At 50.4% G+C, this 23936-nt stretch overlaps 1 protein-coding gene across 1 annotated transcript in view; it reads right to left on the bottom strand.

Moving 5' to 3' along the window:
* ttc7b (tetratricopeptide repeat domain 7B) overlaps positions 1-23936 on the bottom strand; it is a 72075-nt gene that overhangs the window by 42572 nt on the left and 5567 nt on the right. The window contains exons 4-11 of the mRNA XM_042337957.1: positions 17894-18027; positions 11777-11898; positions 8068-8146; positions 6732-6904; positions 5103-5166; positions 3855-3992; positions 1102-1185; positions 724-828 (exon numbers count right to left, since the gene is read on the bottom strand). Coding sequence (XP_042193891.1) covers positions 724-828; positions 1102-1185; positions 3855-3992; positions 5103-5166; positions 6732-6904; positions 8068-8146; positions 11777-11898; positions 17894-18027 — 899 coding nt within the window. The remainder of the gene's footprint in view (positions 1-723; positions 829-1101; positions 1186-3854; positions 3993-5102; positions 5167-6731; positions 6905-8067; positions 8147-11776; positions 11899-17893; positions 18028-23936) is intronic.

Here is a 23936-nt window from a genome sequence, read left to right on the forward strand (position 1 = left end):
ACCGGGTTCCTACTTTCTGCAAGGTAAACAGAGGAGTGTGGAGTAAGGAAACTTGTTCAACGTTTCGACCTGCTGGGAATCGAATCCTAGGTCCTTTCGCTTGCGAGGCGAGTGATGTAAATACAAAGCTACAAGACTCCATGACCAATTACTCAAAGGATTGTTGGCCAGGAAACTTGGAGAAACTCCCTTCTCTTTTCCAATACTTTAACATCCACCTGAAGTATAGGCAGACAGGACCTCGCTTTAACTTCTCATCCAAAGGTCAGTGTTCTTCCCAGTACTGCAGGAGAGCGTCAGCGTGGACTGGGGCTCAAACCCACATCCGTCTGACCCAGAGTGCTACCAGCTACACTGTATTTTACTGTGAGTTTCACCAAAGGGGAGTGGAAATCTGGAACCCTCTCCCTCTCCCAAAAGGGTGTGGATGCTGGATCCATTCACGTTTTCAACACTGAGGTGAATAGATATTTATTCGATCAGGGTATCAAGGGATACGGGGCAAGGGTGGATAATTGGAGCTGAGGTACAGATCAGCCATGATCTTAAAGAATGGTGGGATAGGCTCGAGGGGCTGAATGGCCTCCTCCTGTTCCAATATTCCTATGAGTTAGGACCCACCTTGGTCAAGTCAGCTGTTGCCTGGGTTGGAGTGAGGGGATGTACCTGCACTATCCATATCTCAAATACACCTTCAATGTAAATGGAATTAACCTCACTCACCCAGTGAAGAGGTCCAATGCATAACTTGGAAGCGAGGAGTGGAATCGTGGGATCGTCTGGTTTCAGCCTGATGCACTCTCTCAGCACCCTGACGGCTCGAGTAGACTAAGAGATAACAAAGACACACCAGGGTTTACACACAGCAAACACAATCCAACTCAGCAACGTCATGAGGTGAACAGACAAGAACAACCAGAGGGTTCAAGCGATGGAGGGGGATGGGGGGGGAGCGAAAGAGTAAAGGAGGGAGCAAGCGAATGAAGGAGGGAGGGGAAAGTGAGAGGGAGAGATGGGGAGGAAGAGAGGGAGACGGGAGGGGGGGGGAGAGAGGAGGGTGTGAAGGGATCATAAACCACGTAGACAGTCTTTTGTACGCACCTTGCCAGCAGCCATCAGCGACAATGCAAACTGGTACCAGAGATGAAACTCCTCGAATGTAAACTTCATGGCTCGCTCCAAACACTAGGATCAAAACGACCAGAAACAAAATGAAAACCCCTTCATTTCAAACCCCGCGACCTCCACTTCCCAACTACTCGACCTTTCACCCTCTCAGAGCCCCTGACGGCTCGAGCAGTCAAAGAGGGAACAATACTTTGTAAAGACCGGGGATTTACACTCGCTGGAGTAAACAATGAAGGATTATTTTCACGTCAAAACAGTCTCCGGAGGACAGGAGCAACCCCAGAAATTATCTTTTTTCTTTAAAAGACCCACTGGCCTCACATCGAGCGAGTCAGTCACTTTCACTCTGGCGGGTTTATGTGGGAGGGGAGATTGTTGGCCGGGAACATGGGACAAACTCCGACAGCACTGGGGCTCTTAAACAACCACCTGAACACGACCTTGGTCAATCTGAAGAACGGCACCTCCTATAACATAATAATAATAATCCTTGCATTTAATACAACGCCTTATCACTTCTTCGAGACGTCTCAAAGTGCTTCACAGGATACACTATAAAGTGAATTGACTGTGTATTTTGTGGGCGAAATGCAGCAGCCAATTGCGCGCAGCAGCGTCCCCACAAACAAGTCGTGGATTGAAGTGACCAAATTATTATTAGTATTTTTTTTTTAAAAAAGGGATTACTACCCACAGATCTGCAAATCAACTGGCAACCGGGTTCCTACTTACTGCTAGGTAAACAGAGGCTGTCTTTCTGGCCTGATGGTACTAGTGAGCAATGGGAATAAAAGATTTAATTCAAGAGATAGGCTGCAAAAACACATCTGAGACAGAAAAAAAAACCCTCACTCTGCCTAAAATCTGGATAAAGCTCTTTGGAGATCACACACTAACAATCATGATTAAAACCCACATCCCCTTTAAATCCCGAGGGATTAAGGACAAAAATGACAGATAACAGCCATGACTGAACAGCGCTGGTTACAGGTTAGAAGCGATTACTCGCAGAGTCAAGTAAAGGTCAGAGTAATTTGCCAATGATGAAATTAGACGGCATTGATGTTCCATTATACAGCGATGTCCAGACACTGTCTCAGCAAAAACAACAACAATCCTCGCAGTGGATGCAGATCCTAAAACATCGAGAAGTCTCAAAGCGCTTCACAACATTTCTGACATATTCACAGAATTATATTGGAACGTGGATTGTCTATGTATTTTGTGGGCGAAATGCAGCAGCCAATTCCACACAGCAGTGTCCCACAATCATGGATTGAGTGACCACATTTTTTGGGGGGGAGTGGAGGGGATCATTACCCCATGGAAAGCGATCCGCCGATCGAATAACAACCGGGTTCCTACTGCTAGGTAAAAAGGCGTGTGTGTGGAGAAACGAAACTTGCCTAAGGTTTCACTGGACCCGGGAATCGAACCCGGGTCCTCTCGCGTGTGAGGTGAGTGCGCTGACCAACCACTATGCTGCAGGACTCCAAATATTAAGATTAAACCATGAATATTCTGCGGATTGGGACTTTGAGCGCATTGACTACAGGCTGACGCTCAGAGAGCTGGACTGTCTGAGGATCATTCTACCACAGGAGTCAACAGGGTGGGATGTGAGGAGGGGAGGGATGGGGGGGGGGGAAGAGAGGAAAAGGGGAGTCAGGTTTCAAGTCTTAGAAAAGTAACACATTTTTATAACCGTTAAATTCTAATAAAACAATCTGCTAGAAATAATTTAAGCCATTTACTCACTGATAAAACGCGCATGGCCTATCAGAGGCAATGGCTGGCTTATTAATATTTTGCAGATTACAATGAAATGTCACTGCTCTGTCTAATAACTTCACAGTTTGTTTAAATTAAAAAACTAAAGTGATCTGTTCCCCCGCCTCCCCGCCCCCCGCCTTTTTCCCTTTTATTTCTATAAAAAGACGAGCCTGGGTGTGATCGATTCACCCACAAAACACACACTCCACTTTGCAGTATATTCTGCGAAGCGCTTTTAGATGTCTTAACGACGTGATGAGGTGCTGTATCAAAGGCAAGGATTATAAGAAAAATCATTGGTTGCACACACCATTCCCAGCCTTAGCTGGAGATCGAAGGACTGCTTTGATGCAGTGAAATCGTTTTACACACACCCAGTGGCACATCAAAAGGAATTTAATCTTATTTGACGTAATAATAGGTTGGCGATAGGTCAGGAAAATGCAGCTCTCAATTGCTCAGTCTCTGTACGAGAGCGAACACTCTCAGCATTTGCATTAATGTTAAAGGTTCCTGTCTTTAGAGTTGATACTGTTATCGACTTGTTGGCTACCTTGTTCTTCTGCAGAGAGCAAAACAGGAACCAGTGCAAGAGGTGTGTGCCAGTGCGGGAGAGCAAGACAAGGACAAACTGTCTTGAGATATAGCAAAATAGACCGATGGATCGAGAGCAATAAACCGTTAGAGAGAGAGAGAGAGACGGACACACAGGGGCTGAGAGAGAAATCCGAATAGAAAAAGACAAGAGTGCAAAATAATAATAATTTTTGCATTTTGCATTTAACACAGCGCCTTATCGCGTCTTCATGATGTCTTCACTTCACAGTAAAGTGACTGTACGTTTTGGGGGCGAAACTGGGGAGCAAAAATAGTGAGAAAGGGAAAAGTGAGAGAAAAGGGGAAGGAGTGAGAATGTGAAGGGGATTGGGGAGAAAGTGTAGAGCCACACCCACCTCGGACAGCATTTCGTATTGCCCTCGTCTGCCCAGGGCGATGGTCAGGAGATCGTAGACGATGGAAGCGCTTTGCAAGCTGACCAGACGGTCGCTGTTGTGCTCCGGGATTCTGCTCAGCACTGCGTCCCTGTTAGCCTGGAACCACACACAGAGCAATATAAAATAATCCTTGTGTTCGATATAGCGTCTTATCATGTCGTGCAGACGTCTCAAAGCGCTTCCACAGAATATATTGTAAAGTGTAGTGACTGTGTGTTTTGTGGGCAGCCAATTGCGCACAGCACACAAACAGTTGTGGATTGATGACCAAAATTAATTATTTTTTTGAAAGGATTATTACCCCTGGAAAAGTGATCCATCAATTGACTAACAACCGGGTTCCTACTTAACTGCAGGTATACAGAAGCATGTGGAGTAAGGAAAATTGTCCAACGTTTCGCCCCCTGCCCAGGAATCGAACGCGGGTCCTCTCGCTTGTGAGGCGAGGGCTCTAACCACTGAGCTTACAGGACTCCACTCGCAGCACGAGTCCAGCAGAGACACAGACAGGACGAGCGAGCAAGTTAGCTCCAACATCTCCCACCCACCGGTCTTTAAACCCATTGAAATGAATTAGGAACTAGTAAGATGTAGTAGGTGTTTGACAGCGCATTTCCTGGCTGATGGGGAGGCCCTCACATCACACACGCTTGACGCTTGCAACATCCACCACTGGCTTCGTCCATTGGCAACAAGTGGGTCACGTTACCCTTCTTTAAACCCCGCTCAGCGCTGCCGTTCACTTCTCCTCGTTTTACACAGCGCCTGTTTATAAAGTGAATCATAGTGAAGCCCGGCTACCGAGACCATGTGGGTGTACGTGTGTGGACATATAAGCGTATGCGCCTGTCTGTAAGTGAGTGTGTATGCATTTTTTTGCGTGTGTATGTGGGACAACATCACCCGACCACAAGCCCCCTTCACTGTGTGGGTACAATAACAGAACCGAACGGCAGTGTAGAGCTGTGGCGGCGGGGTGGGGGGGGTGGGGGTTGAACTGGAGAGCTTTGCTGTCGCTGAGGGTTTAATTTAAAGTGCTCGGTATCCACAGCCCAGCATTGCCTGTCAGAGCTGAAGCGCAGAATTTATCAGCGAAGCTTTGTTTCCCAGCGGCTGTCCGCTTGCTCTCATGTATCAGGAAATGCTATCCACAGGGACAATTAACTGCCTGAGATGTCAACCGTGAGCTCAGAGCCTGGCCCTTACCATGGACTCGCTGATGAGCAACAGTAACAGCGCCTCCTCGGTATTTTCCTGAGGACAGAAAATGCTGGAACGAGAAGAGGAAACAGAGCCATCATTAACGGTTTGCCCGAGCTGGGAGAAGAGGCAGTGCCGGGATCTTATTATTTCACCTCATCTGACAAACACCCCCACACTCTCACCACAGGCATCGAGAAGCAAAGGACTTCCCTGGGCAGATTGACACGTCCCCAGGTGACTGCTGTCACATGGAGTGACTGTATTTGTAGGCAAAAGAGAGTCCTTACCCGTGCCAGCCATTACCAATGAAGGCTGATGTTTTGATGTGATAGGAATACATGATTCATCGAATCCTACAGCATAGCATGTAAGGCCTTTCGGCCCATCGATAGTGCCTGTGCTGGGTCTTTGAAGGAGTTTTCCAACTAGTTCCAGTCTCATGCTCTTTCCCCACAGCCCTGCAAATTTTTGATCGAATACATCCACTATACGGGTGCTCTATTCGGTGTTGGTTATTGATGGCTTGGTCCTATTTATTTGATTCTGTTAAGAAGACCACCGTTCGTGTCACTGAGCTGGGGGGCTGGAGGTGACAGCTGGAGCCATGGGGGGAAGCAAGCACCAGCACAGACATGACGGGGCGAAGGAGGGAATGAGGTTAGAGTAGAGAGCTCCAGTGGGGGAGCGAGCACGAGCACCAGCACAGACACGATGGGCTGTGCAGTAATCGTAAGGCTGAGAGTTAGCAGGCATATTCCAATTTGTTGCAATCAGATCAGGAGAGGAGACATCTCGGGAAATACAGGTTCCTAAGCCGATCAGCCTGGCTCAGTTGTGGAGCTGTGATCGCTAACCCAGAGGCCAGCGTCTCAGGAGAGAGCTGCCCAGAGGAGAAGCCAGAGAGCTAACGATCAAAGCAGCACAATGTTTCCTGCTGCTTTGCTGTTACTGGGATTTAGACCGCTTTAATTAGTTAAACCGTCTGGGACCCAGGATTCATAGGCTTTAAAGAGCAGCTCGGGATTGCGAACTGCAGCAAACAGAAGCCGTATTAAGCAGCTTCCTAACAATAATCATCCTCACGGATGATTCACTTTTGTTCCGGTGCCATTAGCCCCCACCCCCCACTCCCAAATCCAACCCTCCCCAAACTCGGGGGCAAACTCTCGACTGTCAAGCACCTTGGGACGTGTTCCCAATGTGAAAGGCGCTGTGTAAGTACAATTTATTGTTGTTCTGTGAAGTGAATTGACTGTATATTTTGTGGGCGAACGCGATCACCAATTGCACACAGCAGCGACCCACAAACAGTCACTGGATTAATCACTGGGTTCCTACTTATTGCTGGGTACACAGGTGTGCGTGTGGAGTAAGGAAACTTGCCTAAGGTTTCGTCCTGACCCGGGTCCTCTCGCTTGCGAGGCAAGCTCGCTAACCACTAAGTTACAGGACTCTGGTTTAACAAGAGCCCAGACACAGTGCCAGGGCTGGCTAAATACTGCGCAGCACTAAATTCGGATTGGGACGTGACACACAGGTAGGCTGTACACAAGGTGTCCTTTGCAAAGCTGATGAGAGTGGGTAGGTGCGCTTGTCACACACGGTGCCCCAGCCCCTGTGACAGCCACTTGCCTGTCTCCCATGTACACTCTGGGCTTCCGGGTGATGGCTCGCGGCTTCAGGTTGCAGCATTGCTGTGAAGGGTCATCCAGCGGGGAGTGCTGGGGGGGATCTTCCAGCGGGTTCCAGTAACTCTGCTCACACATTCCCCGTAGCAGGATCTCTGCCAGCTGCCGGGCGATCGTCTGCACAGGGGGAAAAAAAACAGCAATTTAATAAGGCACCGAAACATTCCCAGGGCAACACAGAAGCAGGAGCAGGGAATCCTAATGATAATAGTAATAATGATAATAATAATCCCTGCATTTCGATAGAGCGCCTTATCACATTGTCACGATGTCCCAAAGCACTTCACAGAATAGACTGAAGTGTGGTGACTGCGTATTTTGTAGGCGAAACGCGGCAGCCAATCGCTCAAAACAGTCGTGGATTGAGTGACCAAATTATTATTATTATTATTATTTATTTAAAGGGATTATTGCCCCCGGAAAGCAATCCGCAATCGATTAACAACCGGGTTCCTTCTTACTGCTAGTAAACAAAGGCGCGTGGAGTAAGGAAACGTGCCCAAGGTTTTGCTCCTGCCCGGGAATCAAATCCACACCCTCTCGTTTGCGAGGCGAGCGTGCTAAGCACTACGCTACAGGACTCCTCTACAGGAGTCATACGATCACAAGGGAAGTTCGGATAAACAAAGCCCTTCAGACATTCTGCTCAAATTCCCACTTTCCTTAAATAAAACCTAAACGTTCTGACCTCAACCTCTCCACCTGCTAAACCTGTGCTCAGCTGCCCACTGCCCCTTTGAGGAAAGAGACACTTCCTGGTCTCTGTCTTGAAATCCCTTCTCATAATATTGAACGTCCTGTTCTGCTCCTCTCTGAGATGTTTCTTTCAAGGCTGAAAATCTCTAGATTGTCTTGCGAAAACTAGTGGAGTCTCGTAGCATAATGGTCAGCGCGCTCGCAAGTGAGAGGACCCGGGTTCGATTCCCGGGCAGGTTAGGCAAGTTTCCTTACTCCACACGCCTCTGTTTACCAAGCAGTAAGTGGTAACCCGGTTGTTAGTCGATTGGCGGGTTGCTTTTCCAGGGGGTAATAATCCCTTCAATAAAATTATTAATTTGGTCACTCAATCCACAACTGTTTGTGGGGACGCTGCTGTGCGCAATTGGCTGCTGCGTTTTGCCCACAAAATATACAGTCAATTCACTTTACAGTATATCCTGTGAAGTGCTTTGAGACATATCATTTATTAGTGAGGGGAGCGCGAGTCAGTGGTACCTTAACCTCCCTCGCGCACCACCCCCCCACACCCCACCAGCCCCAGGCAGGGTTTGGTGACCTACCATCCGCAGGTTCTGGGTTGTCCTGGTCTCCACCGCTCTCAGGATCTCTCGGAAACGCCCGACTCCCCTGGTCAAGTTTCTGTGTGAACACAATGTTGCCGGGTTAGCGCGGCTGAGAGCGGGGAAGAGAGCACATCAGCGAGAGGCTTCACTCAAACACAAGGCGAGAGGGAGGTAAAGGAGCACAAATACAAAGGGGCCCCATTGGCAACATGTCAATAGGCCGAGCGGCAACTTCACATTACCCAGCTTTCTCCGCCATCTAAACTCATTATCAACCGTTACTACAAAGAACTGAAGAACTGAAACTCTTTCCTGTTGTCAATATCACCGAACGGATCGATTTCAAGATCCTCACACTCGTTTTCAAATCCCTTCATGCCCTGGGACCTCCCTTCCTCTCTGACCTGCTCACCCCCCAACGCACAACCTGCTGCCTCCGCTCGACTGGCTCCAGCTCCTGCTTGTCCCTCGTGCCCTCCGTTCCACCGTCGGTGGCCATGCTTTCAGCCGCCACGCCCCGACACTCTGGAACTCCCCTCCGCCTTGCCCCTTCCTTTCCCATCTTCAGGTTGAACCTGAAGACCTTCCTCTTTGACCGTGCTTACAGTCACCTCCCTTCCCCGGTTTGGCGTCCTGCTCAGCCACGGTCAAGCGCTCTGGGACGCTACCCTGCGTGAGGGGCACTGTGCAAATGCAAGTTGTTGTTGCTCTCGTTGCCCTCTTTGGCCCAAGCAGTGAGAGAGAGAACATCTTGTGTTTGGCTGTTTTGGATGCCGCTGTTCAGATCTGCCTCCAGCTCCCTGGGAAACAGTGACAACCCCAGCACGTACCCAAAACATGCCTGAAATCCAGTCCAGGCAGACCTTAGAAATCTATGACACCATTGTAAAAGAACAGGGAGTTCCTCCTGAAGTCCTGGCCAACAATCCTCTGGATTAATTCGCCATTTACTGCACAGCTTGGCTGCTGCGTTTGCCTGTTGATATAGTCACTATACTTGACAGTAATTCCCCGTGAATTACTTTGAGATATCTCAATGTTTTTTGGTCCAGGATCAAACACAGAGATTAATATTATCTTAAGTAGCCAGTGCCTGGCGCTCAGCTGCCTGTAGTGTTGAGTGACAGAGTAGAGCCCTGTGAACGCACATGGTACATGGATAAGTCTGAGGACTTCAACTTTGCTCACTCCACTCGCAGCTGATAATTACATAAACATCCGATGCCAATTAAAGCCACGACAGACACATCGGCTCACGGTGAACTTTGAACACCAATACCACTCCCGAGGCAGCAGAGCGAGGAGAATCATGGGCAGAGACGCACATTTGTGTGGTGTTGTTTCTGCTCTATAAGGGAAACAGCAGCTAATCTGCGCTGACACAAACGTGGAAGTCACAGACTGGGGGAGGGCTGACGAGCACAGAAGAGGTATTGTCTAAATCAATGTCTAGTTTAGGAAAATACAAAGGCGTTCTTGAGGGAACAAACACTGAACAACAGAACAATCAAAGACTGCAACCTGTTTCCCATCACTGGATTGCACGCTTTCTGTCACACCCCAACCCACTACCCTCTGCCTCCGCTCGACTGGCTCCGGCCCCCAGCGTGTCCCTCGTGCCCTCTGTTTCACCCATCAGCGGCTGCACTTTCGGCCGCTACGACCCCAAGCTTTTCCTCTATCCCTCCACTTGCCCCCTCCTTCCCCATCTGAAGACCTTCTTCTGCGACCGTGCGGTGCACGATGACGAGCCGGCGTCACCGCCCCCACCTCCCCCCCCGCATCGTCATCGTGCACCGCCACTGTCAAGCGCTCTGGGGCGCTACACTGCGTGAGGGACGCTGTGTAAAGGCTGTTGTTGTTGCTCGCTCTGATGTAACGATTGAGAGATATTCTGATCGTTCCCAATGGTTGAACCTTTTACTTTATGAACTGATCTCTCCTAAACATAAAGCCCCACCCACATCACCTCCTGACTTCAAATTAAAGCCTTTAAAGGAACAAAAGGTAGTGGGGTAAAAATCAAACCCCTTTCAGGATTCCATGGGGTCAGTTACCGTGTGCAGTAGTTGACACCAGGAACCATGATGTAGAGCTGTAATTATAGATAGGGACAAGAGGAGGTTGTTCACCTGTCAAGCCTGACCCGTCAGATCATTAGATCATGGCAATGGATATTTGAATCCAAATTTATCCAAATTTTCTCCGTTCCCTTACTTCCCAAGTGTCCACCTCCCTTTAAAGTGCGGACGTGGGAGGCCCTAATCTCGCCCTCGCTGGGATCCAGTGATGGAATTGGAGTCTTTATTGACAGTGAGGAATTGTTGACTAAACAATCGCTTTGCCCCTCGGTGGGTACGTACTGTGTATCTTGCCATAGATTCATCCTGAAATACAATGTGTAGAGAAGTCAGGCACTGTAACACCCAAAAGTGCCTGTGCCTGTAGAGGAGCAACACATATGCGTCAATGGCCACTGTGGTCAGTGTGGGGGAGGAAGGGAGCAAGTTTACTCTGCTCGGATACAGACCTCTCCTGCCGGGATAGCACAGCCTCTCTGTGCAGTGAGAACTTATCCAAGATTCCTGTCTGTGTCCCCTCCGCTAAACACAAACGATTCTTCCAGCAGCAAGTGCACATTGCTATAATAATAATAATCCTTGCATTTGATACAGCGCCTTTTCACGTCGTTGAGACGTCTCAAAGCGCTTCACAGGATACACAGTAAAGTGAATCGACTGTGTATTTTGTGGGTGAAACGCGGCAGCCAATTGCGCACAGTAGCGTCCCACAAAGAGTCGTGGATTGAGTGACCACACTATTAGGATTTTTGAAGGGATTATTACCTCCGTAAAAGCGATCTGCCAATCGGCTAACAACCGGGTTCCTACTTACTGCTTGTTAGAAAGAGGTGTGTAAGGAAACTTGCCTGAGGTTTCGCCCTGTCCCGCCCGGGAATCGAACCCGGGTCCTCTCGCTTGTGAGGCGAGCCCTCTAACCACTACTCTACAGGGACGCTCACATTAATACCCGGTGGGTGACCTGTGCCGTGTGAGCGCTTACCTCTGAGACGCTGCTTTATCAGAGAGTGAAAGGGCAGGTGGGGGTTATGTGGGGAGTGGCCAGTGAGAGGATAGTGCTCATCAGTAGTCCCAGGTTGTCACCTTCGCTGACAGTTAATTGCATTAGTGCCTTGGCTTGGCCTTATTTCACGCCTTACTCTACGACGGGCTTGCTATACATGATTCCATTAGTTACAGCTTTTAACCTCCTCCCCTCTAAATACCGGTTCATCACAATACAGATGAATCCCATTTGCTCACTAAGGGGATAATCGTTGTGTCCAGACAGGTTTAACAGTAATCAAACCCTCCTCGCTAAACATCTTCCTCTGTCAACGCTCAGAAACTAAGACCGGCGATGTCTGAAGTCTCCGCCATCGTTAAGCGCTTTGGGACGCTGCCCAATGTGGAGAATGCTATATAAATACAAGTTGTCGTTGTTGTTGCCTTTCACTGAGTTGGTCTCGGTGTCAACCGGGTTCTTACTTACTGCTGGGGCGTGTGGAGAAAGGAAACTCGCCTAAGGTTTCGTCCCGCCTGGGAATCGAACCTGGTTCCTGTCGCTTGCGAGTCGAGCGCTCTGACCGCTACGCTACGGGGCTCCACAGGGTTAGACACGCTCCGAGCGGTAAACGTCATCTTACCCGTTTTTGAAGTAAATGACGTGCGCTCTCTGCAGCCCGGTCTCCAGGAAGAATCCCAGCTCCTGTTCCTGGAAGGACGAGCCTGGCTTCGGGCTCCTGTTCTGGATGTTAGTGTTCAGCACCTGCCCCGCCAGCCAACAACACACAGAACACACACACATCAACCATGTGTCACTTGTTGGATACCACGCGGGGGTGATTTCACCCACGAAACACACAGTATATTCTGTGAAGCGCTTTGAGACGACTCGAAGAGTTAATTAAGCGCGCTGGGACGCTACCCGGCATGAGGGAGGGGCGCTATATAAATGCAACTTGTTGTACATCAAATGCAAGGATTCTTCTTATTATTAATCATTCAGTGACCAGGAGACATGGCAATGCACAACTCTGTTCCGAGTTCTAGGAGATTAAATTTCAACGACTTAACGGGGGGGGGGAAGCAATGGCTTAAAGGGACATTTAATTCCATGTCTCAGACGGGTACTCAAGACGCTCTCTTTATTTGCCTGGAATTAATCTGATGGTGCCCTCCTATCGGTCCTGAGTATGACGTAATGATAATAATAATCCTTGCATTTGATACAGTGCCTCATCATGTGGTTGAGACGTCTCAAAGCGTGTGTTAATCCTTGTACAAGCGATTCAGTCAGCTCAAAACATATCCTGATGGTTTTTGTGGACTTTTTTAAGGCTCCATTTAATATTAGTTAAGTTGCTGGAGACGTGAATGGTTCTCTAACCGGCTCCTCTGTGGGGCACAGGGCACAAGACCTTAATACGCGACCATGAAATTACAATAACAACAACAACTTGCATTTACACAGTGCCCTTCGTGCAGGCTTGGGTCCCGGAGCGCTTCACAGTGGCGGAGCCTGACAACGAACCAGGGGGAGAGGGAGCTGACCGTAAGCACGATGAAAAAGGAAAGTCTTTAGGGAGGATTCAAAGATAGGGCGGGGCAAGGCGGAGGGATTGAGGGAGAGTTCCAGAGTTAAACTATCTCAAACAGGATAACTGAGGGGCAGGAAATAAATAACCCACTGGATCTGTTCATTAATTCAGCTCTGAAACACGTCAATTCATCCAGAGTTTCACAAAAAGGCCGTGACAGAATACTCACTCTGGCTTTCTGTCGACACTGTTAATGAGACAGGGCTATAGAGAGATAAAGAGGCTATAGAGAGATTGCTTGGGTGCATCACAGTAATTAGCTTTAAACATTGTGCTGCCTCTCTGGTACAATGGCTTTGCGCACACATCCACTAAAGTTTCAGCCCGTTCTGAAAGGGATTGTGTCACGTCTTCCATCTGTCTTCCATTGAGAAACTATTTCAGATTGCAGCTCAATGCTGCTTTGTAATCAGTACATTGTTGTCTACAACATATTGTAAAATTTACAGTCTACAGCATGTTGTGGAGTCCTGCAGCTCAGTAGTTAGAGCAATCGCCTCGCAAGCGAGAGGACCTGGGTTCAATTCCCGGGCAGGGTGAAACCTTTGGCAAGTTTTCTTACTTCACACGCCTCTGTTTATCTATCAGCAAGTAGGAACCTGGTTATTATTCGATTGTCGGATCCCTTTTCCAGGGGTAATAATAAGAATTTTTTGATATGAATTTAGTCACCTAATCCATGACTGTTTGCAGGACACTGCTATGCGCAATTGCCATTACATTAAATGCAAGGATTATTATTATTATTATCATCCACAACATACAGGTGAGGGGGAGGAAATCCATCACAACAACCACAACAAAATTACATTGCCTTTCGCATCGCAAGACGGGATCTCTAACATGAGCGCTCAGATTTGTGAAGTCTCACAACGAGTTGGACGCGATAATTACTGACTGTGTATTTTGTGGGCGAAATGGGTCGTGGATTGAGTGACCAAATAATTATTCTTTTTTTGAAGAGATTATTACTCCTGGAAAGCGATCCGCCAATTGATGAACAACCGAGTTCCTACTTACTGCTAGGTAAACAGAGGTGTGTGGAGTAAGGAAACTTGCCTAAGGTTTGGCCTCGCACCGGGAATCAAACCCGGGTCCTCTCACTTGCAAGTTGAGTGCTCTAACCACGAGAGTGCAGAGATCAGACCACATACGATTAGGAGGCAGAGATGGTCTTACTCCAAAATCACACAATGAGAAAGCTGCAGTATCGCTGACAATGCATTAACTGCTGAAGGTTTCAATGTGTGGATGTGTCAGACACACAGTGTTTGTCTGCAAACACTGGGAGGGGAGGGGAGGTTGAGTGGAGGGCGGGTCGAACTGCAGCGTTACCGGCTGACAGGGAAACATACCATATGGCAGACTTCACTGTGAATAATTCCCTGTGAAATGGTAGGTTAGACAGACCGCAGCTGTGTGCTCTCCTTCCTGCTCTCAGCCAATCCTCGCTGCTCTCGATGGGCTTATTCACAGGCCACTTCAGGTGCGTGGCGGGGGGGGGGGGGGGGGGGGGAGATTGGTTCTGACCGGTTGATGTATACTTAATGTACCTCTGTGTGATTGGGAAAAACATTTCACATCTGAATACAGTCATAGTCTTACAATTCGGATTATATAATAATGGGGTTAAGCTACAGATCAGCCATGGTCTAGTAGAATGGCAGAACAAGCTCGAGGGGCTGAATCACTCCTAGTCCTGTGTTCGTCTCTCTAAAAGGCGTCGAAGGCCACAAATCCAATACACTCTACGTAACACAGAGCAGCACCACGCAGGGGCTGAACAGAGCAGTACTGGGCGTCTGGCTATAGTTAAACATAACCCCTTCACCGTCTCCCTACCCCCGCGCTGAGCTCCTGGCCAAACAGCTATCTAATTCCCTCTTGAATTTGCTGACGGGATCTCTCTCTGCCTGGGCAGCACATGCCACGCATTCACCATGCTCTGTGCCGAGCAGCTCGAGCTAAGCCTGTCCCGTCACGCCCCCTTTGTTAGAAATCCTGATTCCATACAAATCTCTGCGGATCCCGGCTTACTGTCCTTTCTCCCCACACAACCGTGGCATGACCGGCACTGCCTACCACCACCTCCGCAACATTGCCAGACTCCGCCACTGCCTCACCCCTCAGGCTGCCCAAACCCTCACCCGCACATTCGTCACTGTGCTCGACTGAGGGAACTCCGTCCTCATCGGCCTTCCCAACTCCTCCCTTCACAAGCTGCAGATCATCAAAACTCTGCAGCTCGTGTCCTCTTCCGCACCAGGGCTCCGTGACCCCATCACCCCCCCCCACCCTCGCCCGACTCCACCGGCTCCCCGTCCCCCAGAGGATCGAGTTCAATCCTCGTCCTCACCGTTAAGACCATCCATGGCCTCGCCCCCTCCTCCCTCTCTGACCTGCTGACTCCCTACCAACCCGCCCGCTCCCTCCGTTCATCAGGCTCCGGCTGCTCCATGTCTCCCGCCCGACCCGCCCTACCATCCGTGGCCGGGCTTTCAGCCTCTCTGCCCCTACGCTCTGGAAGTCCATCCCACGGTCCCTTGGCCTCACTTCCTCCTTTGCCTCCTTCAAGGCCTGCTGAGTGTTCCCAGCGACTTCTGTTTTTGTTTCAGATTTCCAGCATCTGCAGTATTTTGCGTTCTGAATGTAATGTAATTTGTTGTTCTTATATAAGCTTAACCGCCTCAGCAGGAAGATGAGAAGCACTGAGCTCAGGAATTAGTGATAATAATAATAATAATAATCCTTCTATTTGATATAGTGCCTAATCACGACATTGAGACGTCTCAAAGCGCTGCACAGGACATACTGTAAAGTGTAGTGACTGTACATTCTGTGGGAGAAACGTGGCAGCCAACTGCGCACAGCGGTGTCCTGATTAAGAATACAATAAACATTTTTATAGCGCCTTACCACTTTGAGACGCCTCAAAGTGCTCTCCAGTAGGTCCTGTCAAGTGTCGTGTGATATTTTATAGGCAAACACAGCAGTTATTTCACACCCAGCAACATCCCCCAATCAGCCACGTGGCTAGCGAACAACTAAATCCGAGAGATTGCCGGCCGGGACACCAGGAGAGGGAAACTCTGGGTTGGTTTCTAATATTGCCACAGGATCTCGCTTTGAACAGTGGCACCTGAGAGACTGAGCGGCATTTCCTAAAGTAACGCGTGTCGTCCACCCTCCTGTTAGCCTTAGTTACAAGCTCCCATTCCTCAGCCGTGCCATTACACTGCCTTTAAACCATCCCTCCCAGGCACGCCACACAGCATTTGTTCCAGTTGTAATTGAAATGATTGCGTAAAGGGCAGGTGGATTGATTTCTATCTCACCGGAGGCTGAGGACACTAAGCGCCGTGCAGCCCCCCCCCTCGCTTCCTCCCTTGTTCCTGCCTCAAATCCTGTGGATTCGATTAAGTGGCGGGATTACTTCTCGTTCAATTAGACCTTTTAATGTTGTGGTACCTGTTACAGACAAAGCTGTTAATAAGTGTGTGGGCTGTGGTTGATCACTGCCAGCTCCAACGTCAGAGCAGCAAACGTGGGCCCACGCACTGCGTCTGTATAAAGGTCAGAAACATCCAGTGCCATTGACGTGTGAGTTACAGAAGGAGTTGTAACCAGTTGGGGGGGGGGGGGGGGCAGGAGCCGAGATCTCCATCCTGACACCACTCTCGGTTTGATTTCAACCGAATCAGGTTCGTGGTGTTTGGCAGGAGAACAGGGTCCAGAGGGTGGCTCCAAAATGTCTGATTATAATAATAATATACACCCCCACCCAAGCCCACCATCACACACCGGCCAACACTTTACACACAAACCGTTTAGTCCAAGCCTCGGTCTTGCTAGTATGTCGCAGTCACTAGTATAAGGCTCCTGCCACACAAATGAGTGGTGCCTGGACAATCCACCAAGGACGGTCTGTGCTAGGCTAGACTGGGCTGTGCTGGGCTGGGCTAGGGCTGGGCTAGGCTGGAGCTGTGCTCGGCTGGGGCCAGGCTGGTGCTGGGCTAGGCTAGGGCTGGGCTAGGCTGGTGCTGGGCTAGGCTAGGGCTGGGCTAGGCTGGTGCTGGGCTAGGCTAGGGCTGGCGGAACATCAATGGGAGTTTCAGTGACGTGATTTCAATGCTGTGGGATAGTACTCATGTTCATCCTTGTCCCGCCAGCTCCAGTGACTCTGTCCAGTGTCAGTCACACATACGGTCACTACATTGAACATGAGACCATTTGAAAGCAAACAGAGCAGAGCAAAGTGGATGTTCAAACGATAAACTCAGAATGTTACAGCGCAGAATATCAGGTCTGCATCGGTAGGTATCTCTCCATGATCCACCAACTCTAACCCACTCTCCTGCTCGCTCGCTCACTCGTTCCCCCACACCCTTTACTATTCCAAGCTTCAGGGTTCTATCTAACTCCTTTCTAAACAGAAGTTAACTCTACTTCAACTACGTTTGGTGACGGAGAATCCCACAAGCCCACCTCCCCCCCGGCAATAATAATAATCCATGCATTATCACATCATTGAGAGGATACACTGTAAAGTGAATTGACTGTATATTTTATGGGTGAAATGTGCAAATTGTGCTTTTCAAATCTTTTGCGTAACGGGCCTTGCCTTACACTCTGCTCTATCCAGTGAATAATTCAGGTCACCTTAATGCGTCTATCAGATTCCCCTTTAAAATTCTGGCTTGTTGATGTGGCAACCACTCCGTGTCACCATCTTGGTGATTAGGAATCCTGTAGCTTAGTGGTTAGAGCGCTCGCCTCGCATGCGAGAGGACTCGGGTTCGATTCCTTAGGCAGGTTTCCTTACTCCACACACCTCTGTTTACCTAGCAATAAGTGGGAACCCAGTTGTTAGTTGATTGGTGCATCGGTTTCTGTGGGGAATAATCTCTCAAAAAATTGGGTCACCCAATCCACGAATGCTTGTGGGACACTGTGTTTCACCCACAAAATATACTGTCGATCCACTTTACCGTATATTCTGTAAAGGGCTTTGAGGTGTCTCAACGATGTGCAATGGGACATCAATAGGGTCAATCTGGGTTTCTGCCCACAAGGTTTCCACAGCTGCAATGTGACCGAATGAGACGGGTCGCTGCCCGATCTGTGGGCTTGATGGGACAAGGCGAGTAGCCAGCTCATTCTTACCCTCTCAGTCTCCTGTAAGTAAAGCAGAGCAATGTCCCCAGCCTTCTCGTAGCACGCAATGATCTCTTGTTCCTGCTCCAACTGCTGCTCAGTGCTTCGTGATGACCCTTCCAACAGCTTCTCCAGACACAAACCTGCAGACGGGAAGTCAGTGGAAATACAACAACAAATTACGTTTGTACAGCGTCTTTCACGTCAGGAGGACACTTTTCTACAAACTCTGTTATTGGGCCTGGGCTCCCTCACAGCTCGGGTGAGAAACACGTTGATAGTGTCAGAGGCTTTTGTATTTTTAATCGCACCTCGTATGTGAAAATGTCTCAAAGTGCTTCACAGTAATTATCAGAAAGTGGGGTGACTGTGGATTTTGTAGGTGAATGCGGCAGCTATTTTGCTAACCACACGGTCCCACAAACGGCGACGAAGCGAGTGACCAATTTAGTTTTATTTATTTGCTTGTTTGTTTGTTTGTTTGTTTGGGGGGGGGGGGGGTGTCTGACACATACGGAAACCCACCACTGTTGCTTAAGAGAATCCAAACCAAGCTGAGATTTCCATGCATCCCACCGGCACATAGAAATCCCCGAGATAGATTGTTGGGATGAAATGTGCTCTCTCTCTCTCCCTGGAGGGACACATCCTGCTTATCTAATTCCGGAGAGTATTAGGCACAGGTTGGCAAGAGCCGAGGCGTGGCCAATCTATCTGGGGGATTGTTGGACAGGACACTGGGAGAAGGAAATTCGCTTCTCATTTTCAATAGCGATAACAATCACCTGAACAAGCACACGGATTAATGTCTTATACTAAGGATAGCGCCTTCATCCCCACACCCTCCCACCGAATTGCACTGGAGCATCAACCTGGACTGTGTGTTCAAAGCTCCCAACTAGTGTGTGTGTGTGTATTGGGGGGGGGTGGGGGGCAACATCAGACCCCAGCACCTCTCTCGGGGTGTTGGCATGGAAACCATCAAGTTATTTATAATTCGTTTAACGCAAATAACACAACCAGACAATTACTGGAAGCTGTGCGATGGGGAGGTAGCCGGTAAACTGCAGCACAATTAAAGATCCTGTGTGTCTTCTCTTCACTTACATTGCGAGGCAGCGACCAATTTATTTGGTTGCTATAGAAACTGTATGCGATCAGATATCCTCTCTCTCATTCTCCCCACCTCCCCGACCAGTCACTGCATCTCAACACGTCTTCAGAAATGTGACTGCAAAGTGGAGCAAAGACTTAAAGGGGAAGGTGCGTCGAGAGAGCTCCCAGACCCAACGGTCCTGAGAAAAATGACAGCGAGGTTTGGGGAACGGGAGGATGATGTAGAGGGCAAATTTTAAGGCAGGGATGACACCAGATAGATCAAAGAGTCTTCTTCATCCGAAGCTCCCACAATCTGTCCATCTCTCGCTCAATAATAATAATAATCCTTGCATTTGATACAGCGCCATATCACATCTTCGAGACGTTTCAAAGCGCTTCACAGAATATGCGGTGAGGTGAATTGACTGTATATTTTGTGGGGAAAACACAGCAGCCAATTGTGCACAGCAGCCAATTGTGCACAGCAGCGTCCCACAAACAGTCGTGGATTGAGTGACCAACTACTTATTTTTAAAAGGAGCATTACCCCGGGAAAACGATCCGCCAATCGATTAACAACCAGGTTCCTACTTACTGCTATGTAAACAGAGGCGTGTGGAGTAAGGAAACTTGCCCAGTGTTTCTCTCACCAGGTAATGGAACCCAGGTCCTCTCGCTCGTGAGGCGAGTGCTCTATGTTACACCCCCCCAGCCTCTTGCCCCCTTGTGCTCAATTTCGCCCACAAAACACACAGTCAATTCACTTTCGGAGTCCTGTAGCTCAGTGGTTAGAGCACTCGCTTTGCAAGTGAGAGACCTGAGTTCAATTCCAGGCAGAGGGCGAAACCTTGGGCAAGTTTCCTTACTCCACACAGAGCCTAATAATATTCCCTCCAAAACCAAAACCAATAATAAATTGGTCATTTTCAATCTTCGACTGTTTGTGGGACATTGCTGTGCGCAATTGGCTGCCGCGTTCGCCCACAAATGTACAGTCAATTCACTTTACAGTGTGTTCTGTGAAGCGCTTTGGGACGTCCTCCCGACGTGAAAAGCGCTATATCAAATGCAAGGATTATTATTATTATTATTATTATTTACAATATATTCTGTGAAGCGCTTTGAGACTTCTCAACAACTTGATAAGATGCTATATTGAATGCAAGGATTATTATTACCCCTCCGCCCCCACCAGCCTGGGGCACCGAGGCGATTTGCACCCCCTGACTACACAGAATCATGTGGCACGGAAACAGGCCATTTTCACCGCTGGTCAGTTCAGTGCTGGAGTTATCACCAGTAACCAGTAACCATTTTCTCGCCTGACCATCTCGGTCAAGGGGACAAGAAAGCATCATCTTAGAATTACAGCTCAGCCATTCAGAAGTGAAATCAGGAGGCAGTTTGTCACCCAAAGGGTTGTGGAAATCGGGAACTCTCTCCCCAAAAAGCTGTGGCCGTTGGATCCATTCACATTTCCAAAACTGAGGTGGAGGGATATTTGTTAGGTCACAGGGTATCAAGGGATATGAGGCAAAGGCGGGTAATTGGAGTTGAGGTACAGATTTTATAGAATAGCAGAACATGCTCGAGGGGCTGAGTGGCCTCCTGACTTTACAGAATGCCGCACTATATAATAATATACAATTATAAGATATGTACGTAGAGAGTATATATATATAACATCGATATAATATAAATAGAATACAGAATCCTCCCCCAGCTCGGTGTGATGCTCTGTCACTGTCAAGCGCTCTGGGAAGCTGCCCTGCGTGAGGGGCGCTGTGCAAATGCAAGTTGTTATTGCTGTCGGCTGGGCTCCCCTTCCTCTCTTCTCTGGCGCTGCGGTACTTGTAGCTTTTTGAGCTGTGATAAATCGGGTTACGCTCTCCCTTGTAACTACAATGTGATACCCACAATAACACACAGGCTCAGCGGCGGCCTCCGATACCTCTCAAATTAGTCTGCGAGACACGCAAACCTTTGATTAGTTTAAAAATAAGCCCAGATGCGCAGTGTGACAGAGGGGGGAAGTGACTCGGTATCTCTCCCTGAGAATGTCACATCTCCCACAGGCTCCCAAACCCCGCAGCTCGGCGGTCAGAGCACGCGCCTCGCGGGCAAGAGGACCCGGGTTCGACTCCCGGCAGGGAAAAACGTTGGGCAAGTTTCCTTACGCCACGCGCCTCTGTTTGCCCGGCGGTAAGTGGGTACCCGGATGTTTGCCGATTGGCGGATAGCCTTTACGGGGACAATAATCCATTAAAAAAACATACGTTAAAAAAAAATGGGAGTCACTCCATCCACGGCTGTTTGTGGGCCACTGCCGTCTGCAATTGGCGGCCGCGTTTCGCCCACGAAATACATATATACAGTCAATTCAATTTACAGTGGATCCCGTGAAGCGCTTTGGAGACGTCCCGAAGACGCGGATGAGGTGCTCCATCAAACGCAGGGGTTATTATTGTTTATTATTAGCGGCGCCTGTGTCACGTGGAAGAAAAAAAAAGAGATCGCATTGTAAAGGCCCACGAGTTTAGCCGGCGCGCTGGCTCCCATGGCAACTCGGCACTCGTCACCATGGCGACTGCTCCCTCTGACAGGAGAATTTTTGGTTCGAGTGATGATCTGTCAAAATTTAACCTCTTCTGAGTCTCTCTGGTCCCAATTCAGAGGCCGAGAGGACCGCCATCGGTGTGTCAGGCCTTCGGCCTCTCTGCCCCGTCCCACAGTCCCTCCGTCTTGCTCCCTCGCCTCCTTCGAGGCCCATCTCAGGACCGTTTTCTTCGACCGCACCTCAGGCCACCCTCCTGCCCGCCCCCCCACCCCCAACCCCACCCCCAACCCCACAGGTCAACCCCACATGTCAACCCCCAGCTCGGGATCAAATCCGATCCCCGACTGTCCAGTGCCCCTGGGACGGCCCCCCCCCCCCCGCCCGCCCCAACGTAAAAGGCCCACGTAAATGCCATGCGCTCTCGATGTTTTTGAGGTTGATAGAGGTCGGCTCAGCTCACCACATCTCACCGGTTCATCGAACGGATCGGATTCAAGACCCCCACTCTCGTGTTCAAATCCCTTCACCCCCTGGCACCTCCTCACCTGCCTCTTCAACCTTCTCACCCCCCCACCCAATCCACCACCCGGCTCCTCTGCTCGACTGGCACCCGCTCCTGCTCATCCCTCCCACCCTCCACCCCCCCCACCCCACCCCAACCATCAAAGGTCGCGCTTTCAGCCACTACGCCCAGAAACCCTGGGACACTCTCCCTCAAACCCTCCGCCTTGCCCCCTCTCGCCCCTCTTTCAAGTCACGCCTGAAAACATTCCTCTTCGACTGCGCTTACAGTCACTGTTAAGTGCTCTTGAGACGCCACCCTGCGTGGAGGGCGCTATATGAGTGGAAGTTGTTGTTGTTGTTGACCCCGGGGCACCGTGGCTGACTGCGGCACCACTCATTCTCCTTACAGCTGACACAGAGCCTTTCACGTCAGGCGTTCATGTCTCAGAGCACCTCACAGGATTTGCCGCAAAGGGTAGGACTTGCGTGAATTCGGGGCTGCCAATTTGTGCGCAGCAACAAATGTCCCACAAACAGCTGTGAAACGAATGACTAATTCGATCTGTTGCTTCAAGCCGACAGTGTCCAACCCGGCGGCTTCCCCCATCGCTAGGCGGCTGCTCACGTAATGTAAGCAGCGCTCCGGGACGCAACCTGCGCGAGAGGGGCGCTGCGTAAATGCAAGTTGTTGTTGTAGTGAAGCACGGCGGAGGGGCGAGGGGAGAGCAGGGGTCCAGAGGGTGTGCGCGTGCGTCTGCACCAGTTTGCAGTGTTTTTTGTAAGACGAACACAATCCTCGTTCAGCTCTCGCTGAGAGCCGGAGATTAACCTCGGGGAGTGCTTTGAGCCACGTTTGCCGCCCGCCCAGACAGAAGGCGCAGGCACCGATTCCGCACTGTTGCAGGCAGGGTGCTGACAGATGTGGAGCTCACTGTCGCCACCGCATCCAATCCGTGAGGAATTATTCACACACACACACTCAGTCAGTCAGTCAGAGGCGGTCACTTTGCTCCACAGTCGAGAGTTTTAACTCTTGATCCACAGCCCCCCCTACTGGCTCTGTGGGGAAATGCACACAGGACTCCAGCTGCGCAGACCAGGAGCGAACCCACCGGCCCGACACCCGAGTCTGGCCGCTGACAGACAGAGCACAACAACAACAACTTGTATTTATATAGCGCCCTTCAGGCGGAGTAGTGTCCCGGAGCGTTCGGTCTCAGAGTTTGTGTGTGTGTATGTGTGGGGGGTGTTTGTGTGGTTATGGGAGTATGTGGCTGTGGGACGGGGTGTGGCTGGGGGAGCGGGGTGTGGCCGGGGAGGGGTGTGTGGCCGGGGGAGGGGGTGCAGCTGGGGAGGGGGTGTGGTGGCTGGGGAGGGGTGTAGCTGGGGGAGGGGGTGTAGCTGGGGGAGGGGGATGCGGCTGGGGAGGGGGTGGCTGGGGTGTGGCTGGGTAAGGGGGTGTGTGGCTGGGGGAGGGGGTGTGGTGGCTGGAGAGGGGGGTGCGGCTGGGGGAGGGGGGGCGGCTGGGGGAGGGGGGGGCGGCTGGGGGACGGGGGGGCGGCTGGGGATGGGGGGGCGGCTGGGGACGGGGGGGCGGCTGGGGGACGGGGGGGCGGCTGGGGGAGGGGGGGTGGCTGGGGGAGGGGGGGGGCGGCTGGGGGAGGGGGGGGCGGCTGGGGGAGGGGTGTGGCTGGGGGAGGGGGGTGTGGCTGGGGGAGGGGGGGCGGCTGGGGTTGGGGGGCGGCTGGGGGTTGGGGGTGTGGCTGGGGGAGGGGGGTGTGGCTGGGGGAGGGGGGGTGGCTGGGGGACAGGGGGTGGCTGTCTTGTGAGGACAGGTTTGTCCAGCGCCTTGGGACGTCCTCCTGACGCGAAAGTCGCTATAGAAATGTAATT

The sequence above is a fragment of the Callorhinchus milii genome, unplaced genomic scaffold, assembly GCF_018977255.1.
Source record: "Callorhinchus milii isolate IMCB2004 unplaced genomic scaffold, IMCB_Cmil_1.0 Scaffold9, whole genome shotgun sequence".
NCBI lineage: Eukaryota > Metazoa > Chordata > Chondrichthyes > Chimaeriformes > Callorhinchidae > Callorhinchus > Callorhinchus milii.